At 33.5% G+C, this 15,900-nt stretch overlaps 1 protein-coding gene and 1 long non-coding RNA gene across 6 annotated transcripts; one reads left to right on the top strand and one right to left on the bottom strand.

Annotated features, from left to right (window-relative positions):
• The first annotated feature begins 3,203 nt into the window (after positions 1–3,203).
• LOC104897952 (uncharacterized) lies at positions 3,204–7,208 on the top strand. Of its 2 annotated transcripts, XR_008969782.1 has the most exons (4): positions 3,204–3,491; positions 4,036–4,603; positions 5,600–5,929; positions 6,033–7,208. It is a non-coding gene; the product is annotated as an uncharacterized LOC104897952 (long non-coding RNA). The 2 variants fall into 2 exon arrangements; XR_002040351.3 differs by having other exon boundaries at positions 3,206–3,491; positions 5,600–7,208.
• On the bottom strand, positions 3,751–10,166 carry LOC104897953 (hypothetical protein). Of its 4 annotated transcripts, XM_010684932.4 has the most exons (13): positions 9,805–10,150; positions 9,226–9,456; positions 9,006–9,052; positions 8,795–8,851; positions 8,548–8,620; positions 8,237–8,292; positions 7,955–8,134; positions 7,737–7,873; positions 7,398–7,540; positions 7,173–7,312; positions 6,874–7,085; positions 6,612–6,691; positions 3,751–4,576 (listed from the first exon to the last, which is right to left on the bottom strand). In XM_010684932.4, exons 2-13 carry the CDS (start codon positions 9,325–9,327, stop codon positions 4,466–4,468), a joined length of 1,338 nt encoding a protein of 445 aa, XP_010683234.1. In that variant the 5' UTR covers positions 9,328–9,456; positions 9,805–10,150; the 3' UTR covers positions 3,751–4,465. The 4 variants fall into 4 exon arrangements, with proteins under 4 accessions (XP_010683234.1, XP_048501829.1, XP_048501828.1 ...); XM_048645872.2 differs by having other exon boundaries at positions 6,874–7,312; positions 9,226–9,378; positions 9,805–10,166; XM_048645871.2 differs by having other exon boundaries at positions 6,874–7,312; positions 9,805–10,165.
• Positions 10,167–15,900: the final 5,734 nt, after the last annotated feature.

Below are 15,900 nucleotides of genomic sequence, written 5' to 3'. Positions count from 1 at the left end.
CTGCTAGAGAGAACTATAATACATAGTAAACACATGGCTTAGATGGGCCTGGTTTACATTCTACCCCTCAAGTTGTGAGTGCGGGTTGAGAAACTCCCAACTTGTTCAGTAGAGCTTGTTATTGCTTAACGAAAAGTTGTTTAGTGAATACATCAGCAAATTGCTTGGAAGATGGGATGTAAGTGGGGGAAATGACACCTTCGATCTCAAGCTTTGTATCTTATGAAGTGACAATCTATGTTAACGTGTTTAGTCTTCTCATGGTGAACATGTTTGGCAAAGATGGCTAATGCAGTCTAGTTGTCATAGAATATAGGGATTAGGCTTAGATGAGTAAGGCCAAGGTCGTCCTTGACTTGAGCCATATGACCTCAAAGATAGTGGGGGCCATGGACCTATACTCTGCCTCGGTAGAGGACCTGACAACTACGGATTGCATCTTGCTTTTCCATGAGATGGGATAGTAACCAATCATGATACAAGATCCTGAAGTAGATCTTCTAGTGATAGGACAACCAACCCAATCACTATCACATTAAGCACTTAATTATTAGACGAGCAGTAGAAGAAGAAGCAAGTAAGATGCCTTGATTAGTTGAACCTGACAAGTATCTAAGGACCCTCTTTGCAGCTTGAAGGTGAACTGTGGTCGGTTTGTGCATGAATTGACTGAGCATATATATGTATAGGATAAACAATGTCATGCCTTGTTAGGGTAAGATAGATCATTAGCTTACCAATAAGCTATTGGTAAGTTGCATCAGGTAGAGGACCTCAAATGTCAGTAGTGAGCTTCAAGTGAGAGTCCATAGGAATATGCAAAGGCTTGCAATTCTGCATTTTATAATGATGTAGAAGATCAATCATGAACTTTCTTTGAGATAGAAAAATCTCAGAAGCAGTTCTATCCACTTCAATGCCTAGGAAATATCTTAATTCACCTAGGTCTTTCATGTGAAATTTTTTAGTAAGAGACAACTTTGTGTCTTGAATACGAGAAAGATCATTGCCTACTATGAGAAGGTCATCCGCATAGACTAATATGGAAACAAATGACGCACCAGTCACCTTAGTGAATAATGGATAGTCACATTTGGACTGCTTAAAGGACAAGTGTATTGGAGCCTCACTCAATAACTTGGTAAAATATTACCTTGGAGCTTGCTTGAGCCCATAAAGAGATTTAAGAAGTTTGCACACATTTGACTAGTAGATTCAGGAATAAGTTCTGCCTCAGATACAGTTCTGATCCTGTAACCAAGCCCAAGGTACCCTAGGGGTAGTTTTTATATAGACCACTTCTTGCAGATCACTATGCAAGAAGGCATTTTTCACATCCATCTGGTGAACATGTCAAGCCTTGACTACATACATAGCCAGGAAGGACCTCACAATGGCCATTTTTGCCACTGGAGCAAATGTCTCTTCATAGTCAATCCTATATTTTTGTTTATTTTCGAGGACAACAAGCCTGGCTTTGTTTCTTTCTATGCTACCATCAGGGTTGTATTTGGTTTAAATAACCATTTACACCCTATATGTTTCTTGTTTAAATAACATATTTGCACAGATCCTAGAAAGATATTTAGTTAAAAACAAGGTAATGCCCTATTACATCATACTGTTAGAGAGAACTATAATAGATAGTAAACACAACAGGGCTTAGGCCTTAGATGGGCTTGGTTCACATTCTACTCCTTCCAATACGTTCATAATTCATTGTTTATAATTAGATAGTAGAATTTATGCTCATGTGTAAACTTCAAAACTAATTGTTCTACTCATTTCTGAAAAAGAGTAGAATTAATCTCGATTATTAGCATGTATAAAGTCTAGTGCTACTGTTAAGGAATAGGTACCCTCATTTGTGGGACAAAAATGGGGAAAACTCCAAATAGGGAAAATAATTCTTTAGTATGTGAACCTTACGTTCGTCAGCTATGGTTTTCCTCCACAAACATTTAGTCTCTCTTCTTGATTTTGTGAGAATCTCTTGCTTCTTGAATTAACATAATTTTTTTTTACCTGGTACCCTTGAGCTTTTCAAATTTTATGGAGTACCCTGTAATTTGAAAAATGCATCAAGTATTCAAGTGTCTCTAAGATTTAGATAAAATGCTTCTTAATTGCTAATGGTGTCAAGTTTGTATTAGTCATTAAAGCCAGATCAATTTAATTATTCCAAATAATCGCTAATTAATCTAATTAATGCTAATTAAATCTCTATTAACTCTAGTTAAATCTTAATTAATGCTACTTAATTACATTCATGTTTACTCATGGACAATTTCTACCACACTATTGATTCTATTCTTTTCGACAAATGAGCTCTTATAGAAAAACATCTAGATCTAAACATGTGTAGTAGAGATCATTATTGTTGCTCATGATCAGACATACAACCTATGTCAGAAATCAAAACCCTCGAGAGTCGAGATGATCAAAATCTATAAGCAAGTTAATTGTCCAATGATAACCATTTTTGAAATATCCTCCACTAGTCCTTTGTGCTAAAATCAAATCAACAAGGAAAGATAGTCATTCGAGTTCTTTTTTTAAAAAAGGAACAAATATAAATGTCTACATTCATTTCTAATTTTATTATCTATCGTCACTTTTAATTTTATTATGATGGACCACATGACATATATTGACATATTAGTGAGCAACATGTGATATTATGACATATTGTTATTGACATCACCTCCAATTTCAAATATTATGAAATTTAGTCTCGCCTAACTTATTTGCAAGGAATTTCTACTTACCTTATTGAAAAAACAATATTGACAATTTGCCATATTCTTCCACAATTTGCAAGAAATTTTAACTACCTTATTAAAGAAACAATATTAGCATATTCCTATCTACATATACTGAATTATTGTTTACTCCTTTTAGGTATCTTTTTGGTTCTCATTTGCATCAAGAATAAATTTGTCACTACTTACAAATCACAACCAAAATGTCGGGACATAATTAATACTAACAATTAGGTATTGAATTTGACACTAGACAATTGAAGAGTTGGGTCCCATACATAAGCAACCGACGTTGCATGCCACAATCAGCACACTATCAAAAGCACCTAAATTACCACCTTACCCCTCAAATATCACAATCCTCTAACAAAAGCAAAGGTCAAAACAAGTAATTTTCACATACATATACTTGTAAACTTTAAATAAATCCGTTGATTAAGAGGGAAAAAAGTTGATTCTAACTAGTACACTTTATTTTGTATAGTCTTCCCTCCAACTTTTTTTACCTTCTTCTTAAACTTTATGTGTTAGTTATGATCATTTTTGTCCTCCACCATCTTTAAACCTTTGATCTTCTAAACTTAATTTAACAAATCTTCAACATCTTCTTCTTCTTCTTTCCCCCCACTAAATATTCAAGTTTCAAGCACAATACACAGAGAGATATAGAGAGAGAAGTCACATTAAGAAGAACAACATTCAATCAGCCAAAATGTTCTCAACTTATCTGTAAGTACACTTCTCTTCTCCGTTCTTTGTTTTTTCGTCGAATTCGGCAGAAATATATCAAAATATACATTGAAATGAATAATCTTTGAACAGAATGCCCTTGAAAATATTCAAGTAGTGCTTGTATAAGTTTATGCAGGAATGAAGTTGGGTTTCTGGGTTTTGGAGTTAGATTAAATAGTTATGTTCTTCATGAAGTTGCATTTTCCTTTCTTTTCTGCACATCCCACAAAAAAATAAAAGTAGAGGAAAATCCATATTTGCACACAAATCAGACTCCTTTTTTTCTTTTGTTCAACTCAAATCATCTTGAGTTTACATTACATCCAATGAGGAAAGTCGAAAAACTTGAGCAAAAGCTTATTCTATACTAATAATATTATCTGCACACAAAGATAATAAAGAAAAACAAAGAGAATTACCATTCCTTTTGGTAGATCCTCCATAAATCTTCTTCCTTTAAACTTATATCTATTTGGGATCGATGAGATACCCAAGTATAAATGATTATACACTCTAGGATAAACTAAGTTATGTGTTGCAGGTTGCTGTACAAGACAAATGAATGCCAAAAACTGGCTGGGAATGAAGTCGAATTACCCATAATTCGAAACTCCCATAAAAACAAAAGAATGACACACATCATAGACAATATAATTAATTTTCACCAAGGTAAGCTTTTAGGCAACCTGAGAGGTGAAAACAGTAAAAAAAAGAATAAAGGGGATGCAGACCGTGCATAGTTTGATCTGATGGAGAAGAGAATGCTGCTTTGTTGGTATGGCACAAAGATGACATTCGCGATATATGGTGGATTTTGGAAAATGCAGATCGTAAAAAGCCTCTCAAAAAAACTTCGGGCCTATGTGGCTGCTTTGCTGGAAAAACCGCGGAAAAATTCTGGATATTATAACTGGCAACAGTATTAAGGATGGTTGTTATCTGTTGTAAGATGGTTCATGTAAAAGAGTTGTTCAAAGGCCTTGCAGAAGTGCCTTTCTGCAAGGTGGTGCTTGCAAAGGATTGCTGATTGCGTTGTGAGAAGGAGACTCAATTCCGAGTGTTTTCAGTAGGAAGTGCCTCTCCTGCAAAGATATTACAGATTATAAGTGGTCAGTTTGTGTTGTTCACAGCAAGTATTCATAGCTATACATTGATGTTTTCAATATCACATTGTAGATTGTTATGATGTTGGACATGAGAAATTTATGATGTTCTGGTAACTTTGGTAAAGCTAAATTCAAAGAACTAAAACTTTTATACAATATACAGGGTCTGATAACCCAAAAAAATTACCTCTTTACAAAGTTGACAATTATGTTTTGTATGGGGTTAATAAGCCTGCTGCATAGGATACACCCAACATATATACACAAGACTTGCTGAAAGACTTTTGGGTGTTATGTGACCTATGCAAGTTAAGTGAAGGAAAAAAGCCACTTCTCTTGTTTCCACACAGCATAACTTATGAGATCAAAACCAATGTGAAACTAAGCTAAAGTTTGAATTAGTTCATAACAAGAGTCATTTTGTAAAAAGACTGCATGAATTTGGCTTCCAATAGATTTTTAAGTTTTTCAAAGTGAAGTTTAATGACCATTTCAGAGTGATCACTGATTGGTACTTGAGACTGAGTCGAACTGAAGATTGTGAGCAATGTGCTGAAATTGCAATGAAAAATTGTCATTGTGGTTCACAAGTTTTATTATGGATCTTGACATCACATAGGAGGTTTGTATGTGTCCAAGACATAGCTTGTCAATGGCCTAGACGGTAGACACAGCACATGAAGCTCTAACTTCCCCCTTTTTGCGATTCCATGTGGCTCTAAAAATATACTCTAGCTCTTCATTTACCTTACAATAGCCAAGTCCTCCACTAATTTGACACCATTCAATAAGTATACTTTGGGTAGGATCTCTTAGACATAGTACGAAAAAGGGTTGATGTATCCAAAGTTAGAAACCATTTAGTGAGTCCGACACTGATGAAGAGTTCAAGTTTTCACATTTTTGATGTAATGGGTTGAAGATGAAGGGGAGAGTTTAAGCACCAACATTTCTTGTTCTGTTCTTCTCATTATATTTATGTTGGTACCGTGGTGGTAGGTATGGAGAAAGGTGCTACAGAGAATGGCTAGTCCAGACAAGTCGAAACACATGGCTACTCATGCAGCGTTCGTTGCAAATTGTGAAACAAAGATACAGAACATATAGAAGTGAGTAGAATTCCAGCCATTTCCAAGTTGACATTGCTAGTAAAATGGAAAGAAGCCAGTGGTGCTCAGGATAGCCAAAAGAAGGGCAAGCAATTAAAATAGAGGTCATTGTTTGACAAAGTCATTAGGGGAGAAGGTCACACTACAAAAGGAGGAAGTGAAGAGAATTGCAGTTGGCAAGCGAACAGAAATCTTGCCCTGGGGAGTAGGGACTCGCAATGTGAGTTGAAAGAAGAGTACTAAAAGGCAGATTATCGTGTATTCATGCTTCATTCTATAATTTCAGTTTCGCCTTTACACTAACCTTCTTTCAACTCTTGCAGATCAGTTCCTCCCTAATTGTACTGCAACAGCAGTCAGAATGTGATAATCTTCTTAACCCCTCAACCAAATTGAGCATTTGACTCCTTTTGATCAAGTCTTTCAGAAACAACCCCGGTATACCAACAAGTCTAGACTATTTAGCTGGCAAGGCTGCACACTTACGGACTGTCCCAGATCACTAGCCTAAGAATATGCACACATAGCACTTAGGACCTTTTAGATAGTAATTAGATATAGAAATGTTGATATTTGTTCATCATGTTTTCGCTTTCACAGTCTAGCTGAGTGGACGCAGTGGATACAAACCCAAAAGTATAGCTAGAGGATTAAAAGCAGCCTGTGATACAAATTACTCTCATCACAGAGGATCCCGACATATCACTTTACCACAGGTCCGGCAGTAGTATAGTGCTGGAACATATCAAAAGACACATGAGCTGTGTTTAGCAAATAGCAGCTTGAATTGGTCACAGTGAAAATTTTGTTTCAGTAACACAAGTATCTCACCCAAGCCAAATAGCAAAATATAATGTGTGTATACGTGTACTAAAACAGAGAAAATACAAGAGAAGGCTTACACTTTCTGAAAACTGTGGGCTCGGTATTGTAGATGCTAGAGATTTGAATAGAGGAGTTACTTGGATTGGGGAATCATACTCTGCAATCAATAAGCCAAAAAGACACCAGTTTGTCACTTGCACCACTATAATTAATCAGTATGGATTTTAGAAAGTACTACATTGAAGACTTATTCAAACTTTATGCAACTTAACTACCCAAATTAGTTACATACAGCACGAGAACATTTTTCTACCTCCCTGAAAGTTCAAACTCGATTACCTTGATCTGTTATTGCACAGGTGAGGAGCTTGTTTTCTGGCCTGTCAACGCAAACATTATCTGATATCCTTAGTGACTGTGATACTACTCCAACATCATCATGCATTGTGGATATCTCAGCCTGAGATTGTTCTCCTTGATCACAGCCGGAAAAGTTAGTTGATCCTGTACTGTACTCAGAGCTGCTTGGTGACTCGTATACATCAGGTTGCCTACAAAAGCTCAGGATTTCGTATAAGACAATTTGTATTGATTTATTTAACTTAAATTGTAAATTCCCTTTTACGTTCATTTGATACCTCTGTAGTTGAATCCCCTCATTGCTACTCCTCAAACTGTCCAACAAGTCTTTGAGATCATCAAGCTGCAAATCCATGTCTGCTATTTTATATGTAACCTCCTCATTCTCTTTGCTTCTACAAAAGAAATTTTGTAGTACCTGCATAATGCTCATATGTCAATGTCATCGGATTATCAAGCCTGGTTTAAAGCTTAAGAGAATTTTGGATAGGACGAGTTCTCACTTTCCAAGCATTCTCAAGACTTTGGTCTGTGTTATCCATGTTCACTTTTAGTGCGAGAGAGCTAAGTAGCTCAGCTTGTTGCATCAAAGCAGCTACCTTGGGATCATCCTTTCTGAGAAACGTTCCTTCTGTAATCTTGTCACCTATAATTACAGCTTTGATAGATTAATTTTTCTCATTCAAAGAAACATATGGACAAAGCAACAAATAGTACTCCAATTCGTATGAGAAAAAGAGTACCATGCTATAAAAGTCAATGTTAATTACCACAGATTCAAAAGTTAAACAGCAAAAAATTGACAAAATGGTTCTAAAAATGTAGCTTTCAAATGTCATTACCATTGATCAAAGTGTCCTTAGTAGTAGAAACTAGTTGATTATCAACGTTGCGGATATTCTGAGCTAATACTGCAAATGGGGGTCTCAGATGCTGCTTTGTCAATTCACATTCTGCAGGATCTGGGATATGTGCCCTCCTGTAGTACCAGAAACTGTTAGTATCATCATCTAGTATAATCTTTCAAAAGAAACCAATGCAACAACATTGTTTAGTTTACCTCAATTTTTTAAGTGGTGATGCAATATTTACCATCATTTGTGAATGACACCCATTATCAATCAAAATCCTTTTGTTATTCACATTCATGAATGCGTTACTGTTCTCCTTAGCCAAAGCTTCGCGCTTTGCTTTCTTCTTGCACAAAGTGGAGAATCGGTTCTTCACAGCATTATCCGTTCTGCAAACACAAGATAAGCATCACTTCAACTCGAACACAAAAATAACACAACAATGTCAAAGCCTTAATCCCGCGAAAAAGAATGACATCAACATAGCATACCTTCCAGAGACCACCTTGGCTATTTCAGTCCATCTATTGCCAAATATCTTTTGGGCCTGCATATAAGCTACTGTTAATTGTTACACATTCACTTCCATGTAACTCACTTTTGTTCCTCCACCAAAATGCACAGTATAAAGAGTAACAAAATAAAGATATATATTCCCTTTATATCAACACTTTTAAATCAATCACATTTACAATCTTACTACTGTTTTAAGCAGAAAATACTGTCAAAATTTTCAGAACTCTTTTTGAACATAACAGTGAAATAATTCAAAGCATAAAAAATACATTAAAATCAATTTTACCTCACATAACAACATATCTTCTTCAGGTGACCATCCTCCTTTTTTGAAATCAGAATTCAGATATGTGTACCATCTGCAAAAAAAATAAAATAAAAATAATTACTTATAAGATTCTATTTTTTATTCTTTTTAAATCACAAACAGCATTTCAGAATAAATTCCTGATTGTTAATCTAACAGTAAAAAGTCATTTTGAGGGGACCAATAAAAAAACTTGTAAATAATTAAATACTTCAATTTAACCAACCTTCTTCTACACTGTCTCGTCGTTTTATCCTTAAATTTTGATGCAATAATCGTCCAACTGCCAACCAAAAACAAGGACCCCAAAAAAATCAAACCTTTTAATTAATTTCAACAAACCCATAAAAGTATTATTAATACCCATTTCATTCAACAACCAAAATCAAATCATGAAAATACTCAACCAATGAAAAAATGATAAAAAAAAATCATACTTCTCAGTGCCATGTACACTTATTTGCTCTCTTAGTATATCATCTTCCTGCAAATTCAACACACAAATTATTTTTAGTCTAGATTATTATATTACCATATGTTACACTTAGATCGATAATATAACAACAACAATATCAGAGCCTTAATCCGAATATAATATGAGGTCGGCTAACATGAATCGTCATAAAAACGAATAGTAATATAATAATATTTATTTACCTCTTGAGTCCAAGTGACAATACGGCGTTCTTTGGGTTTAGAAACAGTTGTTGAAGAATCTTCATTAATTTGCTGCTTTTTATGCAATGTTTGTGTCGTCATTTTTCCAAGGAAATAGAAATTTGCATGCTCAACTCCAAAGTTTATAACTTTCTTTGATTGTTGTATATACAATATGACAAAAAAAACCCACCAAATTTCTTTACTTTACACCATCATTCAATCAAACCTCTGTTCAATTCAAATTCACAACAAACAAAAAACCCAGAAAAACCCAGAAAAGAACAAAATTATCAATCAATATATATTCAATAAAAAGAAAAAACAAGAACAAGATGAAATTTTTTTTAAAAAAAAGAGAGTTTTTGTTTTGAAGAAGAAATGGGTATTAACAATATTGAAGGATTGATTGATGATCAATTTATTGATCCTTCAAAGTGATAGTAATTATTCATTTGTAGTGTTCATCGATAATAGCAAAAGTGGGGTTTATAGATGCAAAAAAAAAGTTAAAAATAAATTAATAAACTTGAAAAAAAGAAATATAGATCTGAGAAATACATAGTATTGAAAGCTTACAATTGTATAATCGATTATTACGAAGAAAGAACTGTTTGAGAATAGAGATAGAGTGATGAGAGAGAAAGAGGGTTGGAAGAAGGGTGAAAAAAATGAGTGAAATGGGTAGTTTTTTTTGTTTGTTTATACAAGTATATATATGAAGTAGTTTTTTTTTTAATTATAAGATTTTGAAATAAAAATTAAGTGTCTGAAAAAGGGAAGCTTTATTTAGCTGGCTTTTTTTATATATTTAAATTTGTTAAATATATTAGAGTGAAGTGATTTCATTCAATCTGAATGTAAAAATGTAAATTTCATAGTAATGGCGTGAGGTGGAGTAATAGGAGAGAGAAAGAAGATAGAGATATAGAGAGTAATAATAATATAGTAGATTAGTAGTAGTAGTAGGAGAGTATAACGGATGCATTGGAGTGTGGGCGGGTATGAAGGCAAGTTTGAATGTTACGCTGAATTCTATGTTAGTCTTCGCTTATTATGTTTAGTCACATGCATACTTAAGAGAGAGAGAGAATGTGTAGGTCTGTAGGTGCTCAAGATTTTTAATCTGCGTAAAAAATTTATACTATTCCTCTATAGAATAGTTTATAAGGTAGACCGGTTCAGAGGATGGATACAAAGTTAAACAGTTTAAAAGTAAATGTCCAATATATTGTTGGTATGATGTTTTGAATCTTGAATAATGTCCTGGAATTCAAGGTGTTACTTCATTGATCTATCACCTCTCCATCAAAGGCCTCGTTTTTTTTTAAATTTAGTAGCAGAGTAGAGACGTGTCTTCCCCCCTACATGGATAAAAGTAGGTAAACAAGAATTAATTCTAATTCCCACATTATGAAAAAAAAGTGAAAGGTCTCGGGACGAAAATAATCCTATTTAGCCACTGTACATCGCTAACATCAGGAAATGGAATAATCGAGAATCTCGAGTAACTGGCCAACGTCAAGGTGACACTCTACCGCTGAGTTATATCCCTTCCTTACCCCCATCGAGAAATAGAATTGACTAATCCTAAGGCAAAGGGTCGAGAAACTCAACGCCTATTCAGTTTGATAACCTGCTACTAATTCTAGCTTCTTCTGCTTCTGGTAAATCAAAAGGTAATCTTTTGCATCCTGCTAGAGAAGATTATAAAACAATAAACCCTATAGGTCGTTGCCAAAAATTGAGAGAAATTCAACTGAATAAACTGCGAGAAACTCAACTGAACTGAACTGTGAGAAAGCTGGACATGAGAGAATGTATGGACTGAACTGAATTACAAGAAATTGAACTGAATTGAATTGAAAATAAGTCCAAAAGGACATGGCCTTAATTCGTTATTCTTTGTAAAAAATTTTCATTTTACCAACTTAGAGTGTTAACACTAATTATAATTAGAGAGAAGCTTTTACAATTTTCTCAAAATATTAAAAAAAAATAGTCATGTGGGGTCTTATTTGATTTGTCCCAATAAATACTTGTTAATATTCAATTGTTATACTTTTTAGTAATATACAAAAGAAGATATTTAAGGTCCAAGAAGTGCATTGACAATGAGCAAATAAAAAGTGGATGAAATATTTAGTTACCTGTTTTGTTTGTGAGAGATGATAAAACACTATCAGTTACTATCAAGGATAATTTTGTAATTTCATCATATTAACACACAAACAAATATTAATTTATAAATATCAAATATCTCAAAGACATATACATGGGTTGATTTATAAAAAAACCAATGTTTTAAATAAAAATAATAATGGTTCTCATAAATACTTATTTGCACTTCTTTGGAGAAAAAGCTGAAGAAATACGCTAAGCAATGCAACTTTTACTTTTGATTAGAGATCACAGGTTTATCTCTTAACAAAATGTAAGATTTAACACAGACAAATAGGGGTTGATTAATGAATAATAATAAGTGTATCAAACACATAAATAGGGATTGGTTTATATAAATAACAAGTGTCTCTAATACACAAACAAGGGTTTTATAGATTACAAGATTATCTCTGGTAATGTTTAGACGGACCACTAGCTCATAGTGTTTTATCACTCCTCTTTGTTTTTGGGTTCCTTTTTTCCAACTTATATGAACTTATCTTACCTTTTATATGAATTTATTAAACCTCATCGTCTCTTTGAGCCAGTTGTATATCAGACGACTTGTTTGGTCGGATCACTTAACTTCATAGTTTTACTTCTTTTTCTAACATTGAGTATTTTTTTTTTGTAACTATCACTCTTGAGATTTTTGTATAAATAATAAACTATTTAACTTGTTACCTATATTTTTGTTTAACTTATTGGTGATCTGATTATTAGACTCTTATTTCCGAGACTTTGAGTTTAAAGTTTTTGCCAAATAATTTGTTTGAGCCTTTGAGGCCATATCATATCATTAGACGAAAAATTAATAGGATGTAGTGACTAGTGAGAACTCATACTATAGAACATAAAAGGACAGGTTGAGTATATACATTGTGAGGCATCGAGAAATAGTTACACTGACGTTTTATAGCAATGTATACCTGAGGGCTGAGAGATACGTACAATAGATGCTTTTAGAGTTGAATGGTTTTCAAAGAAGCCAAATGAAAGTTCTCTTGTTATATATGGATATTTGAACTCTTTAGTCCTAAAATGAATATATCTATTTTTAGATTTCATACTGGAGACTCTTTCATACTGTTTTTTTCGTGGCAACGATAATGTGTATGTCACTAATCACCAAGTTATCCATTCATATGAATTTCTTGTCCATATTATCACAATTTTGTATGCATGCATTTATTTTAGAAAAAATTGATGGCAATAATCCCAATTATGATTGTTCTATTTCAGAACAACCCCAACTATACTACTAGGCTCCTTCTCAAAATGATCCGACAATTTGAAGAAATCAGTTTAATAGGTTAAAAGTGTTAAGCTATTATTGCTCATTCTATTTTAAAAATTTTTGTTATTTTTGGGGATATTCTCAATGGTAGCCCTATATTATTTCATTTTTCGAATGGTAACAACTTTTTTATTCTCAATTATAGCCCCGAGTGTTTTAATTTCCTCAAACATGAATGATGATTTTTGGTTGAAATTTCCATTAAATGAGGCACGAGGGATCTATTAAACCACGATCAAGTTTTACGGGATTTTCCTTTTTTGTGAAAAGTTGATGCGAAATGTTTTAAATGAATTCTCATGCCACATAAGGGTGGTCAATTGGCACTTTCTTATCTAGTATTTTTTATCGTGTTATAGTCTTGAGACAATAATATCCTAACTTTTGTATCTTTAACTGAAATAAAATATAAATATTAAATTCTTATGACATACTTTTTTAAAGTTGTATGACCTACTATGATTTAATAATTTTGTTTATTTAAAAGAAATTTTGCAGAAAATTACCTTATAAAATTCATTTTTTTTTCAAGAAGTTACTAATAAAATAATGAGTCATAAAACTACATTACAAATCTTTTTTCGTGATAAAAGGGTACCGGTTGCCGACATCCGGCGGGTTTACTTGATTTTCCGGCATTGACCCACACCTATTTTGCACTTGATTCTTATTTTACCCTTAGTTTTTTGCTTCTATTTCCTATATTTTTTAGCGTGATTCGTCTCTTTCTTCTTAGATTCATCCTTTATTTTCTATGGAACATAAAATCGTAAAAGTTGGCGTGATTCAATCTTAGATTTTGCTGTCGGAGATGGATATTGAGTTGAACATTGTCGTTTTTTGTACCCAGATAAGATACCATACTTTTAATACTATGGATGATTTGAAGAAGGGGAGCAATGGGGAAGAATTTGGTTATAACGAAGGAGAAATGGAACGAAACATAGGTGAAAGGAACAAGAAGGGGAAAATTAAGAAAAGTCAAGTTTAACCCTTCGAATTACAGTCGTTGTTACCTTTTTGCCACATAAATTTTTTTGATAAGGTAGTTTTCGTTTTATATAATATATTAGGTAGATTTTTTCAAAAAATGTATTTTATAAGACGCTTTCACGTAAATTCTCTTACTTCAATTATTTTCAAAAGAGCCAAATGCCATAATTAGGAGGCATTATAAAAAGTAAGTACATTACTAAACTATTTCAAATTTAGAATTCACAATACATGTAGCATGTTAACTCGTACACATGCACCGATGCACGCCACCAATGCTTCACTTTGATCGTTAATATACTTACACATAGATTAGTAAAAATAATAATAAATTGTTACCTTGAAAAATACATATTAAGATTAATTCTTCAATATATTATATAAAAGCATTTGTTTATAAATATATATGTGTGTGTAAATGAATGCCATCAAGTAGCATATATAAAGTAATAAAACCGAGGGAGTAAAATCCAACAACCAACCAACATATGTGAGGATGCATCATACATAATATGTGTTGAATGAGTACATTCTTTCAGTTTCAGATGTATATATATCTTCCCTCTCTTTCTCAAAAGTTTCAATTTTTGATTTAAGAGTGGAATAAACCGATCATTTATAAACAATGCATGATATAATTCATGACTTTTACCCGCACCATTGCATGTGTTTTTGTATGGATTGATTAAATTGATGCTATTACATGTTTGTAGGTTGGTGGTATACATCTTGTTCTTATATACATTGTCCTTCAAACAACATGACAATACACATGCTACTCGCTCGTTAATAATCTTGCCCTTTACACGCGCTGTTCCTATCAATAGGAGAACAAAGTTCTGTTTAAATTTGTTTTTATTGGGTAATAATATGAGAACTTGTCATCCACGTGAAGCTATCAGAGTGGAGGTGCAATGATTTTGAAGGTTGAAAGGTTTTTTTCATTTAAGGGAGAAGTTTCATTCATGTCATTGGCTCCATACATCTTCTAACGTGTGTTTGTTTTGCTTTCTATTTGTGCAATTGTGAATTGTTATGAACTATTGATTGTAAGTGTGGATCCCTCTTTCAAAAATTCGAAAAAAGTAAGGTTTTCTTTGTGATTGGTTGTTGTTGTTGCTTCTTATGCTAATTTTTATTGGAAAAGACTAAATGATGAAGTAAATTGTTTGTTACCTAAATAAAGAGAGGGTGAGAGCATTCTATTAATTGTACTCTTATAGGTTTTATTTCATTTATTTTTGTGCGCAATTGAAAATAAAAGTACACTAGTAGAAAAACGTTGATTTGCGTCTCCTGAATTGTGTCGCACAACTGAAAAACCTGCACAGATGTCTAGGGGCACTTCATTTGCTTCGGATCATATGGGGTCCGATGCGAATCATGCTTCATTTGTTTCGGATTTACGGTACATGCATTTGAAGCAAAAAACTTAAATCAAATGGGTACAAGATTCATGTGTGTCGGGTTTCAATTAATGTTCGACGAACAAAGGATTTGCGTCGAAGATACGTCACATGCATTGCGAATCGATGTATCCTATACGATTTGTGTCGGATCTAGTAATCTTATCCGATGCAAATGGGGTACCAGTCCCGCTAACACCTTTTCTATTTTGGACTTTCTCTTCTCAAACCCTAATCTCTCATTACACCAATCATCAGTCCTCTCTTTGTATTCTCCCTCTCTCTTTCTCAAACCTCGCACTTCACTCATTGAATGCCGAAGTTTTCTTTCAATCTTCCATATGTCCCTAATCAGTCAATTTCCTCTCTCCCTTCCCTTCCTCTCCTTTCCCCAGAAAATCGAGAGATATCGAGAAGCCATAGAATCAACTCGAACGACGAAGTTTTCAACCTTAGGAACGACGATTTGTAGACTATGGAGATGATGGAACGTCGTCGCTAATTCGCAGGTTCTTTTTGAACGTTGCTTCGATTTTAATGTCGATTTGGTTTATTTTAGTTGTTGATGATAAATTTTTAGGGTATTCTAGAGTATTTTTCGTTTGGATTTGGTTAGGTTATTTACAAATTGTTGTATTACATTAGTTGTTGTATTTTTCGTTTGGATTTACGAATTGTTGCTTCAATTCTTTGTTGTATTTCTAAAAGTTCTCATATCTGTAGCCTTCCTTTCTCAATTTTTTTTTGTTTATTTGTTGTGTTTGATTGTTTTCCATCCTCGATTTTGTATACATCTTCGTTGTATTTGTTTTGGTG

The sequence above is a fragment of the Beta vulgaris genome, chromosome 6, assembly GCF_026745355.1.
Source record: "Beta vulgaris subsp. vulgaris cultivar EL10 chromosome 6, EL10.2, whole genome shotgun sequence".
In the NCBI taxonomy this organism is placed as follows: Eukaryota; Viridiplantae; Streptophyta; class Magnoliopsida; order Caryophyllales; family Amaranthaceae; genus Beta; species Beta vulgaris.
The sequence above is the reverse complement of the archived record's forward strand: the minus strand, read 5'-3'. Positions and strand labels throughout refer to the sequence as shown.